Genomic DNA, 20708 nt, shown 5'->3' on the forward strand with positions numbered 1-20708 from the left:
GTATCTATACTATGACCTCATATTTAAACCATGTAGAAGACTGAGGGAAATTTGCCAAAACATTAACTCTAATTTCTAAAGGATAAAATTATGCATTTTCTGTATATTCCTAATATTCCATACTAAGCATATGTTACTTTTATCCCAGGGGGGAGGGAGGGAATGGTGTTCCTAAAGAAGGTAAAAAAGTTACTCTCCCATCTAAAAATCTTGAGATAGAAAATCCTCTCCCCACCTCTCTACCCGAGAGGAGAAATAACAAAGACAACTAAAGGCATCAAACATCCTTTTTTTTTTTTTGTGAGGAAGATCAGCCCTGAGCTAACATCCATACTAATCTTCCTCATTTTGCTGAGGAAGACTGGCTCTGAGCTAACATCTATTGCCAATCCTCCTCCTTTTTTCCCCAAAGCTCCAGTAGATAGTTGTATGTCATAGTTGCACATCCTTCTAGTTGCTGTATGTGGGACGCGGCCTCAGCATGGCCGGAGAAGCAGTGCATTGGCGTGCGCCCGGGATCCGAACCCAGGCCGCCAGTAGTGGAGCGCGCACACTTAACCACTAAGCCACGGGGCCGGCCCTCAAACATCCTTTTAAAAAAAGGCCTAATATTTGCCACCATCATCTCCAATCATGATTTCATCAAAAATCCTTTTTTTTTTTTTTTTTTAATTTTACTTATTTATTTTTTTCCCCCAAAGCCCCAGTAGATAGTTGTATGTCATAGTTGCACATCCTTCTAGTTGCTGTATGTGGGACGCGGCCTCAGCATGGCCGGAGAAGCGGTGCGTTGGCACGCACCCGGGATCTGAACCCGGGCCGCCAGCAGCGGAGCGCATGCACTTAACCGCTAAGCCACGGGGCTGGCCCTCAAAAATCCTTTTAAGGGATTTTTAAAGAGACCAGAGACATTCTACTTTTTACTGACTGTTGAGAAGTCGATATGAACCAAATAACTAAGAGGACCTGCTGCATTGGCAGTACAATGCCTGAGGGCCGAGTGGGCAGATCAGACCATGGTAATGTATTTCCTCTCACCCTTCCCCAGATGAGAGAGTTTCTTAGTACTTGCTGATCGTGGTAGAAGAGTGCCAGGAAGGGTGTTTCTATTTTTTAAACACACTGTAAGTAGCTCAGTATTTAATAGACTTTGTGTAGATGACAACGTAACCCCCAGAGGCAGACAAAGGCCAACGAGGCTGTTCTCCCACCACATCCAGGGCAGCACTTAGTCATCTCCTACCTCCGACTGCTGCTCAGGGAGCTTCATATTGTCAAAAATCCTGAACACGATTCTGAACAGGTCCTGCCACCAGTGCTTTTCAAAGGTGTGGCCATAGCTCTTCATGATCTCGAACATCACCGTGAGTCCTCTGGAGGCAACAAAGCCAGGCGCCAGAGAGGGAAGGGGTGGGGGAAAGAACAGCAGGGAAGACAGGGAGAGCATGGGGTCAGGTGAGCAGGTGACTGAGGCTCACTCAGTGACAAAGCGGCCCCACCCCAGGACGTGGTTACCTTGTCCGTACATCTAGCTTGCATCTATTAATGATGCAGGAGAGCTCAAAAAGGATGGGGAACCAGCCTCGGACCCAGACTCTGTCACCAGGAGCCACGTTCATGTCGTCACTTGTGTATTCCTGTAGCACCTACAATGAAAGTCACCTCTCAGATGCAGACTAAGCAAGCAAAGGAAGGAACTGAAAGGAAACTACACAAAGACTAAGGCCCCACGCATGTTCCTCTCCTAAAAATATCCATTCAGCCAGGGTAGGATGAGGAATCCCAAGGAGACAGAGACAAGCTTGTCCCAAGAGCACATAGCATTTTCTTTGTATGAACCTATGGACTCTTGTGGGTTCTAGAATATGTTGAGTGGGCAGATCACAGGAGTCCTGGGGGCAGGAGGTATTATATCAAGAAGAGCACTGGTCAAATAGTGTTAGTGAAATATCCAGGATGATTCACTACCTTAGGTCTTTCTGGAACGTCATGTCACACATACTACCTAAAATGATAGCAGCAGCTGCTACTTACTGAGTGCCTGCTGTGAGCCAGGAACTGCGAAGGCGCTCTACATGGATTAACAGTTCTCACAACACTCCCACCAGCCAGGGAGAAACAATGGTCCCATTTCACAGGTGAGTTAACAGAAGCGCTAAGAGGTTAAGCAAGCTGCCCAGGGCTGTGCAGCCAGGAGCTGGCAGTTTCTCCACAGTCCGGACGTGCAGCCCTGCGCTCTGCCTCGTCTTTGGGATTCTGAGCCCTCTGCTCTGTGACTACTCGTGAAGTGGTACTGTCTGTTGTAATGGGATTTCTTTGTCAACTCTGGCTATCTAACATTAGGCGATTTCTCTCTGTGCTTCAGTTAACTCCCCGATACAACGGGGATATAATTACCCCTCTCATAAGTCTGATGTCGGGGGTAAATGAATCAACACACAGAACACCCAGAATGTGCCTGATGGAGTGAGTGCTCCATCAACAGCAGCGTTCACCGTCATCAGTTCTTAATGAGCTGTTGTAGGGACCACACATATCTTAGAGGTTGAGGGTTCTGCAAAGAATACTTAAGAAGAGATCTGTATAGGCCATTGTAGTTTAGCTGTGCTTGTTTCCACTCAACTTCAGTGTTTTGTTTTGTTTTTTTTTTAAAGATTTTATTTATTTATTTTTTTCCCCCCAAAGCCCCAGTAGATAGTTGCATGTCATAGCTGCACATCTTTCTAGTTGCTGTATGTGGGACGCGGCCTCAGCATGGCCGGAGAAGTGGTGCGCGCCCAGGGTTCCGAACCCGGGCCGCCAGCAGCAGAGCGTGCGCACTTAACCGCTAAGCCACGGGGCCGGCCCGACTTCAGTGTTTTCAGACTGTCATTTAAGCCAAGCAGGCCTCTTTGGAAAGGTGAGCCATAACAGAAAAACCCCAAACATTTTCAGAAGAAGACAAAAGGTAAGTTTTAAATGTGATTCCTTAGCTACATCACAATGGCAAAATGTCATTTCCTAAAAGGGAGGTTTGTTTTCTTTCAAATAGAAAGGTCTAGCTCCTTTAGCTTTGTCAAAATTCAAAGCTAAAATACTATTACCTTCTACAAAAACAATTTATAGAATACCATATAAAAGTTCAGTGTGAATAAAAGCAATAATTTCATACATACAAAGTAACGGAAAAGGTATAACCCTGCAATGGGTTATTTTGAAATAAACACCTAGTTTAGGGCCAACACACATTACCAAAAAAGTAGCTGGAAAGCTCTTTGCCAGAAACAAGGGCTTTGGCCCCATGACTCCTTTTCCCCTCATTGCCCATGTGCGTAAGGAGAGGAAAAACATACCCGAGGCCTCTCGGAGACATATTTCCCACAGAAGCGGATGTGCCGGATCGCTTCCATGCTGGTGTCCGGGAACGCAGCATTGCAGGCAAACTCTGATAAGCACTTCACAGCATCCTGAAAGGAATCGATGGCTGCAGGAAAATGGTGCTGGAAAATAGTTGCTGGGGAAACAAAGGCACATTTTTATAAGATGAGGATTTATCAACTTTTTTTTTTTTCTAACATCCATGCTAATCTTCCTCTTTTTGCTGAGGAAGACCGGCTCTGAGCTAACATCTGTTGCCAGTCCTCCTCTCTTTTTTTTTTCCCCCCCACAGCCCCAGTAGATAGTTGTATGTCATAGTTGCACATCCTTCTAGTTGCTGTATGTGGGACGCTGCCTCAGCATGGCCGGATAAGCGGTGCGTCAGTGCGTGCCCGGGATCTGAACCCGGGCCACCAGTAGCGGAGCGCGCTCACTTAACTGCTGAGCCACGGGGCCGGCCCCTAAGATAAGGATTTAGAAATGGAGATTAAACAGACACACACACCACAGATGATTACTTTTGTGAACATCTAAGAAAAGCATGTCAGTATCTCTGGAAGATAGCGTTTCTTATTAAATTATTCAGGAACGAATGCACTGAGCACAGCTTGGGTTAAACTGGTTCTTGAGCTCAAGCAATGATGGAAAGGCCCAAATATTCACTCATTCAACATTTATTGAGTTCCAACTATGTGCAAAAAAAGCATGCTTGTGGGCCCTGAGGACACAGAGGTGACCAATTAAATTTCCTGTCCTCACGACATGATGCTTCAATAGGCAAGACAGACAATAATCACCTAAGTCAATACACATATAAAATCATCTCGGGTGGGGTGAGTGCTAGGTAAGGGGACAGAAGGTAGGAGGGGCTGTTTAGGTTGGTGGTCAGGGCAGGACTCTCTGAAGATGTCATATCTGAGAAGTGACCCTAAAGAAGTGAGCAAGGGCTAGCCATGAGAAAACCAAGTTTCACCAGGATGCCAAGGTGTCCATTTTAACTTAAGCGATTTTAGGATAGAGCTTGAGGAACTATGTAAGATACAAACATTGATGTGTGTGTGAAGTTGGCCTTCAGTGGTCTGCCTGACAGAAGCTGAACACTTAGCAAAGCTCTGGCCCCAATTCTGTGATCCTGAGCACACTCCTTTTTTTTTTTTTTTTAAAGATTTTATTTATTTATTTTCCCCCCAAAGCCCCAGTAGATAGTTGTGTGTCATAGCTGCACATCCCTCTAGTTGCTGTATGTGGGACGCGGCCCCAGCATGGCCGGAGAAGCAGCGCGTCGGTGCGAGCCCGGGATCCGAACCCGGGTCGCCAGCAGTGGAGCGCGCTCACTTAACCACTAAGCCACGGGGCCGGCCCATGAGCACACTCCTTAACTCCTTGGCCATTTCTGTCCTAAGACTACACTTCATGCTACCTTGCTGGAATCTCATGAACATAAAGTGAGATAAAGAAGGTAATGAGCTAAACGTGAAAGGCAATTTAGAAATCTAAGGTTGGGCCGGCCCTGTGGCTTGGTGGTTAAGTGTGTGTGCTGCAATGCTGGTGGCCCGGGTTCGGATCCCGGGTGCGCATCGAGGCACCACTTCTCCGTCCATCCTGAGGCCGAGTCCCACATACAGCAACTAGAAGGATGTGCAGCTATGACATACAACTATCTACTGGGGCTTTGGGGGGAAAAAATAAAATCTTAAAAAAAAGAAATCTAAGGTTTTTCAAAACTCTACAAATATCACCTAAGAGAAAAATACGAGTAGCAAGAGGCTGACAAAGAGTTAAAAGACCTCATGGGCCGGCCCTGTGGCTTAGCGGTTAAGTGCGCACGCTCCGCTACTGGTGGCCTGGGTTTGGATCCCAGGCGCACACCGACACACTGCTTCTCCAGCCATGCTGAGGCGGCGTCCCACATACAGCAACTAGAAGGATGTGCAACTATGACATACAACTATCTACTGGGGCTTTGTGGGGAAAAAAAAGAGTTAAAAGACTTCAAAGAAAGTCAAAGATGACCCAATGCTTTATAACTTCCGCAAAGACCAAGACCAGTAACCACCTTGTTTTGTGATCACAGGCAGGACCAGGGACTTCTGGTCCATCCAGAGTGGAGGGACACTGCACAACTCTGGGCTGGACTGCCTGGTGTGAATTCTGCTCCACCACTCCCCAGCTGTGTGACCTCAGACAAGTTATTCTTCTTCACTTTTCTGTGTCTCAGTTTCCTTTTGAGTAAAATGGCGGAAAATGGTATAGTCAGTTCTTTGTTATTTATGTTAGTTGTGTTCTATTAAGTTGCCGTGAATACTGCATAAGCAAATATTGAACCATTGCTCTTAGGGGAAATATGGGGTTGGGTTCCTGTGAGCCTCTGGTCACCATATTTTCAGCCACTGATCAAATGTAAACTTGTTTTATGTGTGTTTCTCCACCCCCGCCCCCAAAGCCCCAGTAGATAGTTGTCATAGCTGCACGTCCTTCTAGTTGCTGTATGTGGGACACAGCCTCAGCATGGCCAGACAAGTGGTGCGTCGGTGCGCACCCAGGATCCGAACCCGGGCCGCCAGCAGCAGAGCGCACGCACTTAAGCGCTAAGCCACGGGGCCAGCCCTATGTGTGTTTCTTTTTAAAGACACCTTTAATATATACTGTTGATTCATTAACACTGAACTCACAGCCAACAGCACTATAACTCATGCTTGAACAAAGCTTATGTAAAACATGTGCTTTCTCCACAAGGCACATCACAGCCTTCCTTTGCACAGGGACACTGAACAGCATTTCAGCACTATGATTTGGGCCTTTTAAATGTAAAATCACCAACAAAAAAGACAAAAATGCAAAAAATGTGGCACTAATAATATATCAAGGAAAAGACTCTTGTTTATTTACAGTAAAAGACGTGAAATAAGCCTAAGGCCAAACTTCACCTTGTTCAACCTCAGCTGGGAACATATGCCTTGGGTGACTCAAGTATTTTGCTGCTCTGTGCATGTGCATGTCCACAAATGACCACAAAAGCACCAGGAGTACTGGTTTTGGGGTTACATAAAAATTTTACCGAGTAGGTGAATTCACAAACGTGGAATCTGCAAATAATGAGGGTCGACTATATTTCCTTCACAGAGTTGTTGTGCACACGTCTAAGCACATGTCAAGTGCTTAGAATACCACCTGGCACATCATTATATTACAGTATAGCTAAAACAAGGAAGCCCCTTTTGGGAGTAAAATAGACAGGAAATAAGGGGTCACCCTGCTAGACTTGCAGGTGTGACATTAGTCAGGAGGAAACAGAGCCACTTACTGACGATGTGACCTGTAGTCTGGAAGGCCAGCTCCACGATGTTCCCATCGTGATCTGAAGCTGCCTGGTGGAACACAGCAAAGATGTTCTTCCAGCCCGAGCGGATGTTGGCCGCCTGGGAGTTCACCATCTGGGCGATGCAGCGAATCACCATGTCCCGGATGGTCGGAGACCTGAGGAAGGAATGGGGCAGCCATGTCATCTATACTTCGGATAGTGGGAAGAGAAACGAACACAGCTCACCACTTAGAAGCAGCACTTAAAAAAAACAAACAAACAAACATTTTTTAAAGCAGGTAAGTACTCCATATTCATTAAAAAAAAAAAAAAATTCAAGATAATTGTAGTGTAAGCCCCGACAATTTCTTTTTGTAATGCAAGTGCCTGACTTAAGCTTTGATTGCAGAGGCATCCACTTCAAAGAGGGCTATATCAAACACACTGCTAACCGCCAGATAAAGAGCAGGGCCGCTTCCCCTCACGGAGGCTCCTTGGTATTAGAGATCTTGGTTGATTTCAATTAACTATTTGGACTACTTTTTTTTCCTCTTCCTGCACTTTAAATTCCCACTCTTATGTTTTAAATTCCCCAATAAAAAGTGAGCCTACGAAACCCTAGGCCCCCACCCTCGACCCCAAAGAAAGCAAAACCCCAGGCCCAGGCTCGCTGGCTTGCTTGTGTTTCTCTCTGCCGGCGACCTTGCTGTGTGGCCCCAGGGGTGCTGTACAATTTCCAGGTCTTGTAAGTGTAATAAACCTTTATTTTTTCAAAGCTCCCTGATGGTTACTGCTGAAAGGCGTCTTGCAATCATAATAAGAACCACAAGGGCTGGTCCAACCACAACACTGGTATTGATAGGCTGAGACTGGCACAAAACAACAAAAAGAAAAAATAATAAGACACCCACTGTGGTAGACAGTTGCTTACCCAGCAGCCACCCCACCTCCTTGATAAGAGCACTCTGATTTCATCCAGGCAGCAGCATGCGGGACCCCAGGGAACCGCCCATAAACAGTGTAAGACAACATGACAACCTTGCTCTCATGTGCTACGTCCTCAATTTCCCATTCTCCCTTGCAGCTAAGAAAGCTACATGATCTGTTCTGACTAATTAGATGTAAGAGAAACTCTATGGGGATGGGGGAGAGGGGTTTCTGGGAAGGTTTTTGCTTTTGTCTTAAAAGGAATACCCATGGTAGGCTCTGCCCCTTTTCCTCTTATTCCCATTCTGAACGCAGCATGATGCCTGGAACTAGTGCCTCCGCCCTGTAATCAAGAAACAACAGGCTCCAGGATGAAAAGTGACCCTGTGGACGGCCAAAGAAAGGGGCGGAAAGAACCTAGGCCTCTGATGACAACTTGGGCTATGGAACCAAAGTTGGGACCGCCCGCCTCTGACTTCTTCTCAGGCAAATAATACACAGCCTTGTGGTTTAAACCATTGTTGGTCAGTGTTTCTGACCCAAAACATTTTTTTTTTAAAAATAATTCTTGAGTTTATTTCAGCAGTTCACGTGAGCATTTCTTAGTGAGCTATTGATATGTTTTGCTTCTGTCTGACCCAAAACATTTTGACTAATATGCTTATAATTCTGCCACCCAGAGATAACCATTACTAAATTCTTAATGCATATCCTCTTAAATTTTTGGGCAGGGATATGTGTACATGATAAACACACCCACATGGACTGGAGTATACATATATAATTTAACATGTGAAATGTTAAGTTTATTTATTACAGAACAAAACCTGGAGGGAGAAAAAATAGCCCATTTTCTTTTTAATTTTTTTAAATTTTTCCCCCAAAGCCCCAGTAGATAGTTGTATGTCATAGTTGCACATCCTTCTAGTTGCTGTATGTGGGACACGGCCTCAGCATGGCCAGAGAAGCGGTGCCGTGGTGCGCGCCCGGGATCTGAACCCCGGGCCGCCAGCAGCGGAGCGCACGCACTTAACCGCTAAGCCACGGGGCCGGCCCAATGGCCCATTTTCTGAAGCAGTTACAAGGTTAAACATGATGTTACCTAAATATTTGCCATAGATTAGCATATACGTCTTGCAACATAGTAAGACATATAATAATGGGGCGAACTCTATTATCTCACAAATAACTAGAAGCAAGACTACACAAACCTATCACCTCTATAGCACTGGCTCTGAAAGTCATTAGAGGGGCTTTGGGATTGCAGATTTGACTTACAAATTTCAATAGGACAAGAAAAACATTCACATTTGTCTGTTGGACCCATAATAACTGATAATAGGAAAGATCATTTAGAGAAACAAGGAGAAAGTCAAAAGAGTTAAAAATTAGCCAAAAGTCCACAAAATAAATACGCAGCCTGCAGATAATAGAGGACCGAATACACCCAGGTGACTTTAATACATAATACAATTGAATCAATTGAATACATAATACAATTGTCTCTCCATGGGGAAAAAAGCAACTTGTTGACAAGAACTATATATATTTACTAAAATGGTTTTTGTCTGGTTGTTAAAAGTAATATATAATGACAGTAAAAGTTTTGGAAAATGTAGAAAGAGCACAACGAAAGAAAAAAAATCCTTTATGTGATGGTATGGTATTTCACATGGAGATTTATATACACATATATTGCTACCTTTATTATCATACTGTCCGTCCAATTCTACAACCTGCCCTTGTCACTAAACTATTAAGCAGTTGCCATGTGATAAACTTTGTGAACATTTTTAACAGCTGTATAATATTCCACATTGTGGTCGTACCAACATTTACTTTAAAACTTTGTATGTTTAGGTGGTTTCTGGTTTTTAAAAAACTATTTTGTGTGACTCACAACATTTTGTTATATTTCAAATTAACTCCTTAGAAGAGAGTTATAGAAGTGAGTTATAGAAGAGAGTTACAGAATTACTGAGTCAAAGGGCACAAAAATATTAAGGTTACTGATGCATATTGCCAAAATGCTTTTGAAAATGTTATAGCAAGTTACAGTTCCACCAACAGTGTTTGAGAGTGGCTGGCACCACGTAATTCTAAATTTACTCCACCCCTTTTCAAATGCCAGGTGGGCAGGAGCAGGACAGGCAGGGAAGGCCTGGAGTTAGAAGCTGAGGGATTCTGGTCCATCAGTGCTGGCAGCCGGCCAGGCAGATGTGAGCACACTGTTCAGGTACACGCGGCCTCAGTCTCCTCAGGCACTTTCAATAGTGGTCCCAAAGTTAGGAGAGCACTTTGTGCACATGCTAAAATCAGGGGTGATGAGACTCTGGAATGGGCTTAATTTTGGTTCTCTTAAAATGAGCAATAAGGTGGAGAGTACAGACACTAAGAGAAAGAGAGACACGTCAAGGAGACTCTTCTGCTGTCCCTTTTATTTGCTACCTCCAATGGCCCACGCCAGCTTACAGCCTTCGAGCTTCCATCTTCTCCTTTAAGAAAAATGATCCACACAGATCTGGAGTGTACTTTTTAGGGGTAGGGGCAGACACAAAGGGTTATGCCCGAAGCTATCCTTGCCACTTCTTCCTTTTATGTCCCACAGCTAATTCATCAGCATAGGCAACAGGCTTTCCTTTCAAAACGTATACAGAATGCAGTCCCACGGGGCCTCACCACCACCACGGCTACCTCCACGGTCCAACCTCGGACAACTACGATGGCTGCCCAACGCATCCCACTGCTTCTCATTTTCCATGGATAAATGCCAGGTGACCCTTTAACATACGTCAGACCATTTCACTCCTCTTCTCCAAGGCCTCCAACAGCTTCCACCTCTCAGAGAACAAGCCAAAGTGCTTACAAAGGCTGACAGTCCCTACATGATCCAGGTGCCCTGCTACCACTGGGACTTCATCTTCTAAGACTTTCTGCCTCGTCCTCTCCACCCCAGCCACACTGCCCTCCTTGCTGCTTCTTAACTATGCCAAACACATCCTGCCACACGGCTTCTGCCTGTGCTGTTTCCTCTGCTCGTAACTCTCTTCGCAAGACCACACAGAGCCACTCCTGGCTTCTTCCTCACTCTGTTCAGGTCTTTGCTTAAGGGTCACCTTACCGAATGTATCTCAGCTGACTGCCCCATATAAAGAAGTGCTTCCACCCCATCCCCTTCCCTTGGTTTAACGTTCTTCAAAGCAACTACCACCACTGACTTACTAAACATTCATTTGTCTACTTATCTATCCCACTGGAATATAAACAGGGATTTATTTTTTAATTTTATTATGGACAATTTCAACACATATAAAAGTAGAGAGGAGAGAGTAATGAACACCCACATACTTATTTTGTAATAAATATATATTTTATAATAATAAATAAATAAATAAATAAGTGGCAACAAGGATCAAACCAGGGCCAAACAAAAACAGGGATTTTTGACTGCTTTCTTTATCGCTGTATGCTTGGCACATAGAATGGTACCCAGCAAATAGCAGGCCTCCATAAATACAGGTCGAGTGAACGAACGAACAAGGTGACTGCTTCAGAGGGACAGCTGTCCTGACCGCTTTTATCACCTCCCTGGGGCAGAAACGCTGGGTCACAGAATTCCTGACCTTGTCTGAGGTTGCTTCAGGAGTGGCTCTTTCTCCGCACTCCCTCAGCACCAGCCTCAGGAAGGAAGCATCATGTATTTCTTTTTTTTTGTGAGGAAGATCAGCCCTGAGCTAACATCCATGCTAATCCTCCTCTTTTTGCTGAGGAAGACCGGCTCTGAGCTAACATCTATTGCCAATCCTCCTCCTTTTTTTTTCCCCAAAGCCCCAGTAGATAGTTGTATGTCATAGTTGCACATCCTTCTAGTTGCTGTATGTGGGACATGGCCTCAGCATGGCCGGAGAAGCGGTGCGTCGGTGCGTGCCCGGGATCCAAACCCGGGTCATCAGTAGTGGAGCGCACGCACTTAACTGCTAAGCCACAGGGCCGGCCCGCATCATGTATTTTTACCACTGGCAGTGGTGTAATCTGTCCTTCTGGGCAAGGTTACACACAGATCTTAGCATGATGTACCTACAGATAATAGATGTGACTCAGTCTGCTCATTTTATTTGCTTCCCCCAACAAGGGAGGAAAAAACTAATTGTGTGGTTAGTGTTACGAGGTCTTTTATGCCCCCAGTTGGGAATCTGACCAAGGGTCTTCCAGAACAACGCACATACCTGTTTTTCTTCATGATATGCTCAAAGGGCCTCAGAAAATCTTTCTGGAAACGGAAGTTGGCTAATTCTCCCTTCTCGAGAAACTTCATGGAGAGTTGCCTTAATGAGTCAACAGCAAAGATAGCCACATCTTCATTGGGGTTACAGCCAACCTGTGCAGAAAGAGGAAGGGAGGTGAAATGGGCACAGTGTGACAACTGTGGACGTGGGGTTCTGAACGTCAGAGAAGAACAGCCTGCCTTCAAAACAAATGCTCTGGGAAAACACCCCCAAGGAGAAAAGAAAACAGTATTTCTTGGCTATGATCTGTATAATTTTGTTTTAAGTTTAAGGATGAAAGATCAGTATTGCACATTTAATTAAAAGTGCTTTCAAAATGTGCTATTTATTTTTTAAAAAATTATGGCAAAATATACATAACACAAAATTTACCATCTTAACCATTTTTAAGTCCATAGTCAGTAGTGTTAAGTACATTCACATTGTTGTGCAACCTATCTCCAGAACTCTTTTGATCTTGCAAAACTGAAACTCTACACCCATCAGATAATTCCCCACGTGCTATTTAGTTTTATCCAAATATACAGGAGAGGTCAAAAGATTCTAAAGTCTCTGTAAAGCCTTTTCATACTTGCCCATGTATGTCACCTAAAGCAAATGATTATAAATGAGTATCACCAGCCTCTAAAAATTCAGCAGAAATATTGAAGCTTTTCCTTAAAATTGCACTTGTCTGTGTTTTACCTACTTTTAGGGACTGGACTTACGGGTATACATTCGGTTGGCGCTTCTCAGGCTTTTCCCTCAAGAAGAATCCCTAAAAGCAGAGCAAAATAGGGTTTCCCACACCAGAACCCCTGCCAAGGGATCTGGGGCATCTTGCCTAGCCTGCTCCAAGCGAGAAATTTCACTGACATGTGGTCTGACCTGAAAATGTTTTATTTTTAACAAAAGAATGCTATAATCTCATTTGTAATAAAGAAAAATTGGAAACATCAATAGGAAAATGGCTACATAATAGCTTGTTCATATACATGGAATAACATTTGGTAGTTAAAAAGAATAAATCCAGCCTTAAAAAAAAGAAGGAAATCCTGTCACATGCTACAACATGGATGAACCTTGAGGACATTATGCTAAATAAAATAAGCCAGTCACAAAAGGACAAATAGTGTATGATTCCACTTATATGAGGTACCTAGCATAATCAAATTCATACAAACAGAAAGTAGAATGGTAGTTGCCAGGGACTAGGGGGAGGAAGGACTGGGGGGGTTGTTGTTTAATGGGTACAGAGTTTCAGTTTTACAAGATAAGAGTTCTGGAGATCTGTTGCACAACAATGTGAATGTACTTAACACTACTGAACTGTACATTTATAAATGGTTAAAGTGGAAAATTTTATATGTATTTAATGACAATTTAAAAAAAGAATAAATTCATATATGCTGACATAGTTAAATCTGTAAGATTCCTTGCTAAGTGGAAAAATCAAGTTACAAATTGATATGTGTACTAATACTACTTATGTTTTTAGAAAAAGCAAAACAAACCAAGACAATATTATCTATATTTCTATGAGTACATACATATGTATGTGCATAGAAGAATGTCTGGAAAGATATATTCGAAACTGTTAAGAATAATTAGCTTTGGGGAGGGTCCAGTTGGGGCTGGTGACAGTCAAAGCTGTTTTTAGCTGTAATGTTTTTTAAGCTGTTCATGTAATTAGAGACTAATAAAAAGAATATTGCCCTGCTAAAAATCCAGGAGGATTCAGGAATTCCTGCTTCAGGAATACACATCATGCTTATCACACAACGTTGCACACCCAGGACACACATGTGCCCTAGTTTAGAAGAAGAACATCATGTGACTGTTACAACCACCCTGCTAGCATCCCGAGAGCTGAGTCACAGCTGTGCTCAGCCATCCATTTCTTCAAACCTATGAGATTCTCACGAGCTCCGGTTCCCAAGGGGAACCAGAATATTCTTCTGAGGTGGTGGAAAGAATGAAGAGCCCAGAGTGAGCAACTGAGTTTTCCACAACTGTGTGCCTAAGAGCACTGATTAGATGGAACAGACATTTGTAAGGAAGTTGACAACCATGAAATGTCTAATTACTGTCTGTCAGCCTATGCCCCAAACTTGCCCACAAGTGGCCCAGAGATAACTGAAAACTGGCATGTAAAGAATCTTGACAACAGAATTGCAGGTGGGAAAAATAACTTATACAGGCGTACCCCGTTTTATTGTGCCTTGCTTTATTGTACCCTGCAGATACTGCACTTTTTATAAGACCCTCCACCAGCAAAAAGATTATGACTTGTTGAAGGCTCGGGTGATGGTTAGCATTTTTTTTTTTTTTTAAAGATTTTATTTATTTTATTTTTTCCCCCCAAAGCCCCAGTGGATAGTTGTGTGTCGTAGCTGCACATCCTTCTAGTTGCTGCATGTGGGACTCGGCCTCAGGATGAACGGAGAAGTGGTGCCTCGATGCGCACCCGGGATCCAAACCCGGGCCGCCAGCATCGCAGCGCGCGCACTTAACCACCAAGCCACAGGGCCGGCCCTGGTTAGCATTTTTTAGCAATTTTTTTTGGCAGGGAAAGATTTGCCCCGAGCTAACATCTGTTGCCAACCTTCCCTCTTTTTTTTTCCCCCTCCCCAAAGCTCCAGTGCATGGTTGTATATCCTAGTTCTAAGTCCCTCTAGTTCTTCTATGTGAGCTCCTGCCACAGCATGGTAACTGACAGATGGGTGGTGTGGTTCCAAGACTGGAAAATGAACCCGGGCCACCAAAGCGGTGAGAACGCGAAACTTGAACCACTAGGCCAGGGCCGGCCCCGTGGTTTAGCAGTTAAGTGTGAGCGCTCCACTGCTGGCGGCCCGGGTTCAGATCCCAGGCACGCACTGATGCACCGCTTCTCCAGTCATGCTGAGGCCGCGTCCCACATACAGCAACTAGAAGGATGTGCAGCTATGACATACAACTATCTACTGGGGCTTTGGGGAAAATAAATAAATAAATAAAAATTAAAAAAAAAATTTAACCACTAGGCCATCAGGGCTGGCTCAATATAGAATTTTTTAATTAAGATATGTACATTGTTTTTTAGACACAATGCTATTGCACACTTAATAGATTACAGTATACTGTAAACATTACTTTTATATGCACTGGGAAACCAAAAAATCTGTGTGGCTCACCTTACTGCAATGGTCTGGAACTGAACCCACAACATCTCCGAGGTGTGCCTGTACAAACTGATGTTCTCCCTCAAAAAACAAGTCTCCCTGAATATGAAATCTAGACTTAGAAGAGTTGGGAAATGTTCACCAAGACACTTCTGGATAATCGTTTTTGAGAGAAAAAAGGATTCCACAGCTGTCAGCCAAAAGATCTTGTGGAATACATGAGCAAGGTTTGTTCTAGCTTAGCTGTCACAGGCTGTGACAAGAATACAAGATACAGGGCCAGTCCCGTGGCTTAGCGGTTAAGTGCGCGCGCTCCGCTGCTGGCGGCCCGGGTTCGGATCCCGGGCGCGCACCGACACACTGCTTCTCCGGCCATGCTGAGGCCGCGTCCCACATACAGCAACTAGAAGGATGTGCAGCTATGACATGCAACTATCTACTCGGGCTTTGGGGGAAAAATAAATAAATAAAATTAAAAAAAAAAAAAAAAGAATACAAGATACAGTAATGGTGATGGTTCATTTTTTCTTTCTCAAGCAAGTTTACATCAATTATGTCAGCTGATCCACTAAGAATTTATTTACCCGGGATAGTGGGAAAGACGGTTGCTGAGTTAGTGGATTACTTTAGATGACAGTGTTACCATTCACTCAACAAACAGCTGCTCTGGGTCATCTGCAGGCTCTTGTGGCTGTCTCCTCACTGAAGGTTCTGATGGAAGGTCACCTCCAGAGAGGCCTGACACACTGCACTGCCTGACCCTTTACCATCAGTTACTTCATCACACAACATGAGTGAGCTCCACGAGGGCAGGGACCCCATCGCCCACTACCTGGTACAAGGCACTCAGAGTCTGTTAAACAGATGGTGTGCTGTGAGGTACCTTACTTTGGGCTGATAGGGAAACAAAGAATTCTGATTACTCTGATTAGCTGATGTGCCAAGGCAGAAGCAAGACTCCATCTGACAATGCCCTATTTCAGTGGAGTCCTGGAGCAGGCTAGCAGCTGCCCATAAGAGCCAACAGTGCCCAACTCTTCCTTCACCCGAATTTAGTGACATCATATTGCTAGCTTTGAATCAGTCATGGTGGGGTATTTACTCCACAGAAATGGGCAGATGCTACAAATCATTTACCAGCACTCTACTGCTTGTTCTATATACCAGTGCAGACTACTTTTTATGATTTTATTCTACTCAATGTAGAGAGAGCAATTCTCTTTTGGATAAATTTTTTACTATTAGTGTTTTTTACTAACACTATTTTTAAGCATCTGTATTAGAACTCTTTATCTCCAGGCCTGAGAAAATTTTTTTGAAATCATGAAATGTGTTTTGGTAGGAAACAGTGTTACTAAGCTATTAACTTTTCCCTTAAGAGGCACATGACATCACAGATACATACATTTCTTTTTATTTGTTCAATATATGTGTGCGTGTGTCCACACGTATATAATGAAACCCCTAATGGAGAGAAAGAAGTTTAGTCCGGTTTTCTCTCAGTAGTTGTCAATTTTAGAACAGAGAAGTCTCGGGCTTGTTTCTGATTTAAAAATAAATGTTGGTTTCCTCGACAAAGGTTTCAGAAGAGTGCTGGCAATGGAAGCCAGAATACAAGTAGTAGTGACGTTTAATAGTGAAACTATATCGAACATAACTAGTCTTTGGTCACTGAGAAGGCACTTCAGGATTTTGCAATGCTTTCCAACACCAATATATTTGTCCAGAGACTATAATGATTTTTGTGGTGGTAGCCTACATCCTGGATATGGGATATTAAAGTACTCTCAATACCACCGGATTTTTAATTCATTCTCCATGAGTTCTATCAGTATGTAAGTATGCTACTACTCCCATCGAGCTATCCTTGACTCTACAGGGAAAATGAATTATAGGTACCTAAACCTTCGATCACTTCTTTTTCAAATTTAGTTGCCTACCCTTTTTTGGACACTGATGGAGTGGTTTTTGAATCTGAAGAGTTACCTTATTGAAATGATCTCCAATCACATGCCATATTCGGGACCACTGCAGTCGGATCCGATTCATGTTGTAGTAGGATATCTCCACAATCTTCTGCAAGCTGAACATGCGGGGATGGTGGGGGGAAGCCAGCTCGTCCATGGACACGGCACACAGCCAGCGGACGAAGTCAACTAGAGGCCAGACCCAACAACATATGCGAGGCCTCGTTAGTAACAGTCAGACAGTCACAACATGAGGCTTCTGTAGTTGTCACAGGTAAGTCATATACATACCTATCGCATTCCCATCCAGTCTGGTAGATCCAGTAAAAATTCTAGGAAGATATAATAAAATAAAAATTAGATTTGGAAGCTGCAGTTTCAATTTCAAACACTTAGAAAAGGCAGAAAAGAAACATTTCAGGTCTGGCACAATGACTAACATAAATGATGATGCAATAGAGATATAGAACAGGTCGACGAACTGAGTTGAGACCAGAAATGCCTATACTGATAGAAACAGAGAGTAACACATCAAAAGGAGGGGAAGAGAGTCAAAATATAACAGCATGTGATGTCACAACAGAGGGAGTGGCAGAGTGAGGACCTCCAAAAAGTTGCTTCTCCCCAAGAGCAAGAAAAAAACTGGCAAAGAATTACCGAAATCAACTTTTTCAGAACTGAACTCGGGAAATTACCAAAGGCTTGTAAAAATACTTATTTAAGAAAAATGGCTGAATCTTGGTATGAATAATGAACGTTGTGGCATTTTATGGTGGCCTATTTCCATGACCCTCTCCCAGCTCCACAGGAGGCTCGAAAACCAATAGCTTCAAAGTCACAGTAACTGTGAAACCAGCAGCTTAGTAGCTACTGAAGACAACAGAACAGTCTTGGAATTCCCCTAAAACACCATTCTCAGAGAACTGACATGATTTGACCTGCCTGGCAGTACCCTGGAAATACCCATTTGCAGGATTTGTCTTTATTTGACCCGACTCAGACCTCATTCAGTGCAAATGGAAGCTTTTTATCGAAAACAATCAATAGCAACTGTTTAATTCTGCAGCTACCTGAGATGGCAATAACAATTGGGACAAATAAGGACCTGGCCAGAAAGTTAAAAGGAAAAGCTGGGAATGAGTTGTCCAGAGGAGGCTTTAAAAAGCTCCAACATATCCCTGGGATTCGAGACAGCTGTTTCCTGTGTAAGGCTTTGCACATCCCCAAGAAAGATATGAGAAGGCTCTAAGCTGTCATCTTTGGCTGGCGTTAAGGCTCTACATCAGCAAGAGGTGAAGGCAGAGGCAGAGTTGTAAACTGCTTGCCTGAGCATCAATGGAGCACCTCAAAATGCACACAGAACCCCTCAGCAAAGGCTGGGAGACTTAACGGTCCCTGGCATTTTAGGAAATCTCTGTCTAATTCTTAGCTGACCACTAAAGATAACTGAGCAGACAGTGGCCACCTGCAAAAGGAATATAAACTTTATATAATTAGTTCAGGAAAGTCACTAAATAAACAAATAGCAATGACAACAACAACAATATACCCTGGGTGGGAGGTAGGGAATCTGATATCCAAAGATTTACATTACTATTATATAATTATAATGGCATTATAATTATAGTATTATATTATTTAAAATGTCTAGTTTTCAACAAAAAATTGCAAGACATACAAAGAAACAAGAAAGGATGGCCTGTTCCTAGAAAAAGAACAACAGCAACTGTCCTGGAGGAAGCCCAGGTGTTACTAGACAAAGTTTTTAAGTTAGTTATTTTAAATATGTTTACACAACTAAAGGAAAGTATGAGAACAATGTCTCACCAAATAGAGAATATTAATAAACACATGGAAATAATAAAAAAGAACCAAATACAAATTCTGGAGTTGACAATTATAAACCTGAAATACAAAACTCACTGGAGGGGCTCAACAGCAGTTCTGAGCTGACAAAAGAATTAGTGAACTTGAAGACAAGTCAAACGAGGTTATTCAATGTGATGGACAGAAATAAAAAAGAATTTAAAAAAATGAACAGAGCCTCAGAGACCTGTGGGACACCATCAAGTGTATACCAACACACACATAATAGGAGTCTTAAAAAGGGAGGAAAGAAAGACGCTGAAAGAATTTTTGAACAAAAAATGCCTAAAAACTTCCCAAATTTGATGAACAACAACAATCTATACATCCAAGAGGCTCAACAAAATCCAAGTACGATAAACTCAAAGATCCACATTCAGGCATATCATAATCAAACTTTTGAAAGCCAAAGACAATGCGAGAATCTCGAAAGTACCAACAGAACAGACTCATCACATATAAGGGATCCCGAATAAGATTCACAAATGATTTCTCATCAGAAATCAGAGGCCAAAAGCAGTGGGATAACATATTCAAGGCGCTGAAATGAAGACCATCAGCCAAGATTTCTATGTCCAGCTAAACTAACCTTCAAAACTGAAGGAGAAATTAAAATATTCTGAGATAAACAAAAACTCAGACAATTAATTGCTAACTGATCTGCCCTACAAGAAATACTAAAGGAAGTTCTTCAGGCTGAAATGAAAGGATACTAGATAATAACACAGAATCATACGAAGAAATAAAAAGTACGGGTAAAGGCTACTACATAGGGAAATACAAAAGATAATGTTAATGTATTTTTTGTTTGTAACTCATTTTATCTATCAACTTAAAAGACAACTGTAAACAGTAATAACTATAAATCTGTGTGGATGGGCATACATATATAAAGACAGAATTTGTACGACAATAACGGCACAAAGGAGGGGGCAGAAAATGAAGCTATATAGGAGCCAAGATTTTTCAGACTATTGAAATTAAGTTGATATTAACTCAAAGTAGAATGTTAAAAGTTAAGTTGTTATTAATCATAACCCCTAAGGCAATCAGTAAGAAAATAACTCAAAATATAGTAAAAGAAATGGCAAGAAAAGTAAAATGATGCACTATAAAATATCTATTTAACATAAAAGAAGGTAGCAATGATAGAGGAATAGGGGAACAAAAAAGACATAACACATACTTAAAAATAGCAGATATAAATCCGACCTACCAGCAATTACATTAAATGTAAATGGATTAAACACTCCAATCCAAAGGAAGAGACTGGCAGAATGGATTAAAATAAACATGGCCCAACTATACGCTATCTGAAGAGACTCTCTTTAGATTCAAAGACACAAATATGTTGAAACTAAAAGTATGGAAAAAGATATAATATGCAAACAGTAACCAAAAGAGAGCTATAGTAGCTGTACTAATATTAGACAAAATAAACTTAAAACAGAAATCATTATTAGAGACAAAGAACATTTTATAATGATAAAAGGTTTAATCTGTCAAGAAAACATAAACATATACGCCTCTAACAACAGAGCCCCCAAATCATGAGGCAAAAAAAGATAGAACTGAAAGGGAGAAATAGACAATTCAACAATGTCCAGAATCGGCAAATCTATAAAGACACAAAGTAGATTAATGGTTACAGGGACCGGCGGGGGAGGAAATGGGGAGTGATTGCTAATAAGAATGGGACTTCTTTATGGAGTGATAAAAATCCTCTGAAATTAGATTGCAGTGATGATTGGACAACTCCGAATATGCTAAAACCCACTGAATTGTACATTTAAAAAAAATAAATCTAGTGGTATGTGAATTATATCTCAATTTTTAAAAATGTAACAGCATGCAGAAAAGTGCT

At 42.5% G+C, this 20708-nt stretch overlaps 1 protein-coding gene across 1 annotated transcript in view; it reads right to left on the bottom strand.

Moving 5' to 3' along the window:
* ARFGEF2 (ARF guanine nucleotide exchange factor 2) overlaps positions 1-20708 on the bottom strand; it is a 98300-nt gene that overhangs the window by 19396 nt on the left and 58196 nt on the right. The window contains exons 24-30 of the mRNA XM_004430294.3: positions 17270-17310; positions 16998-17167; positions 11812-11963; positions 6662-6834; positions 3333-3493; positions 1516-1646; positions 1244-1373 (exon numbers count right to left, since the gene is read on the bottom strand). Coding sequence (XP_004430351.1) covers positions 1244-1373; positions 1516-1646; positions 3333-3493; positions 6662-6834; positions 11812-11963; positions 16998-17167; positions 17270-17310 — 958 coding nt within the window. The remainder of the gene's footprint in view (positions 1-1243; positions 1374-1515; positions 1647-3332; positions 3494-6661; positions 6835-11811; positions 11964-16997; positions 17168-17269; positions 17311-20708) is intronic.

This window comes from Ceratotherium simum, chromosome 21 (genome assembly GCF_057802395.1).
Source record: "Ceratotherium simum simum isolate JZ-2026a chromosome 21, ASM5780239v1, whole genome shotgun sequence".
Classification (NCBI taxonomy): Eukaryota; Metazoa; Chordata; class Mammalia; order Perissodactyla; family Rhinocerotidae; genus Ceratotherium; species Ceratotherium simum.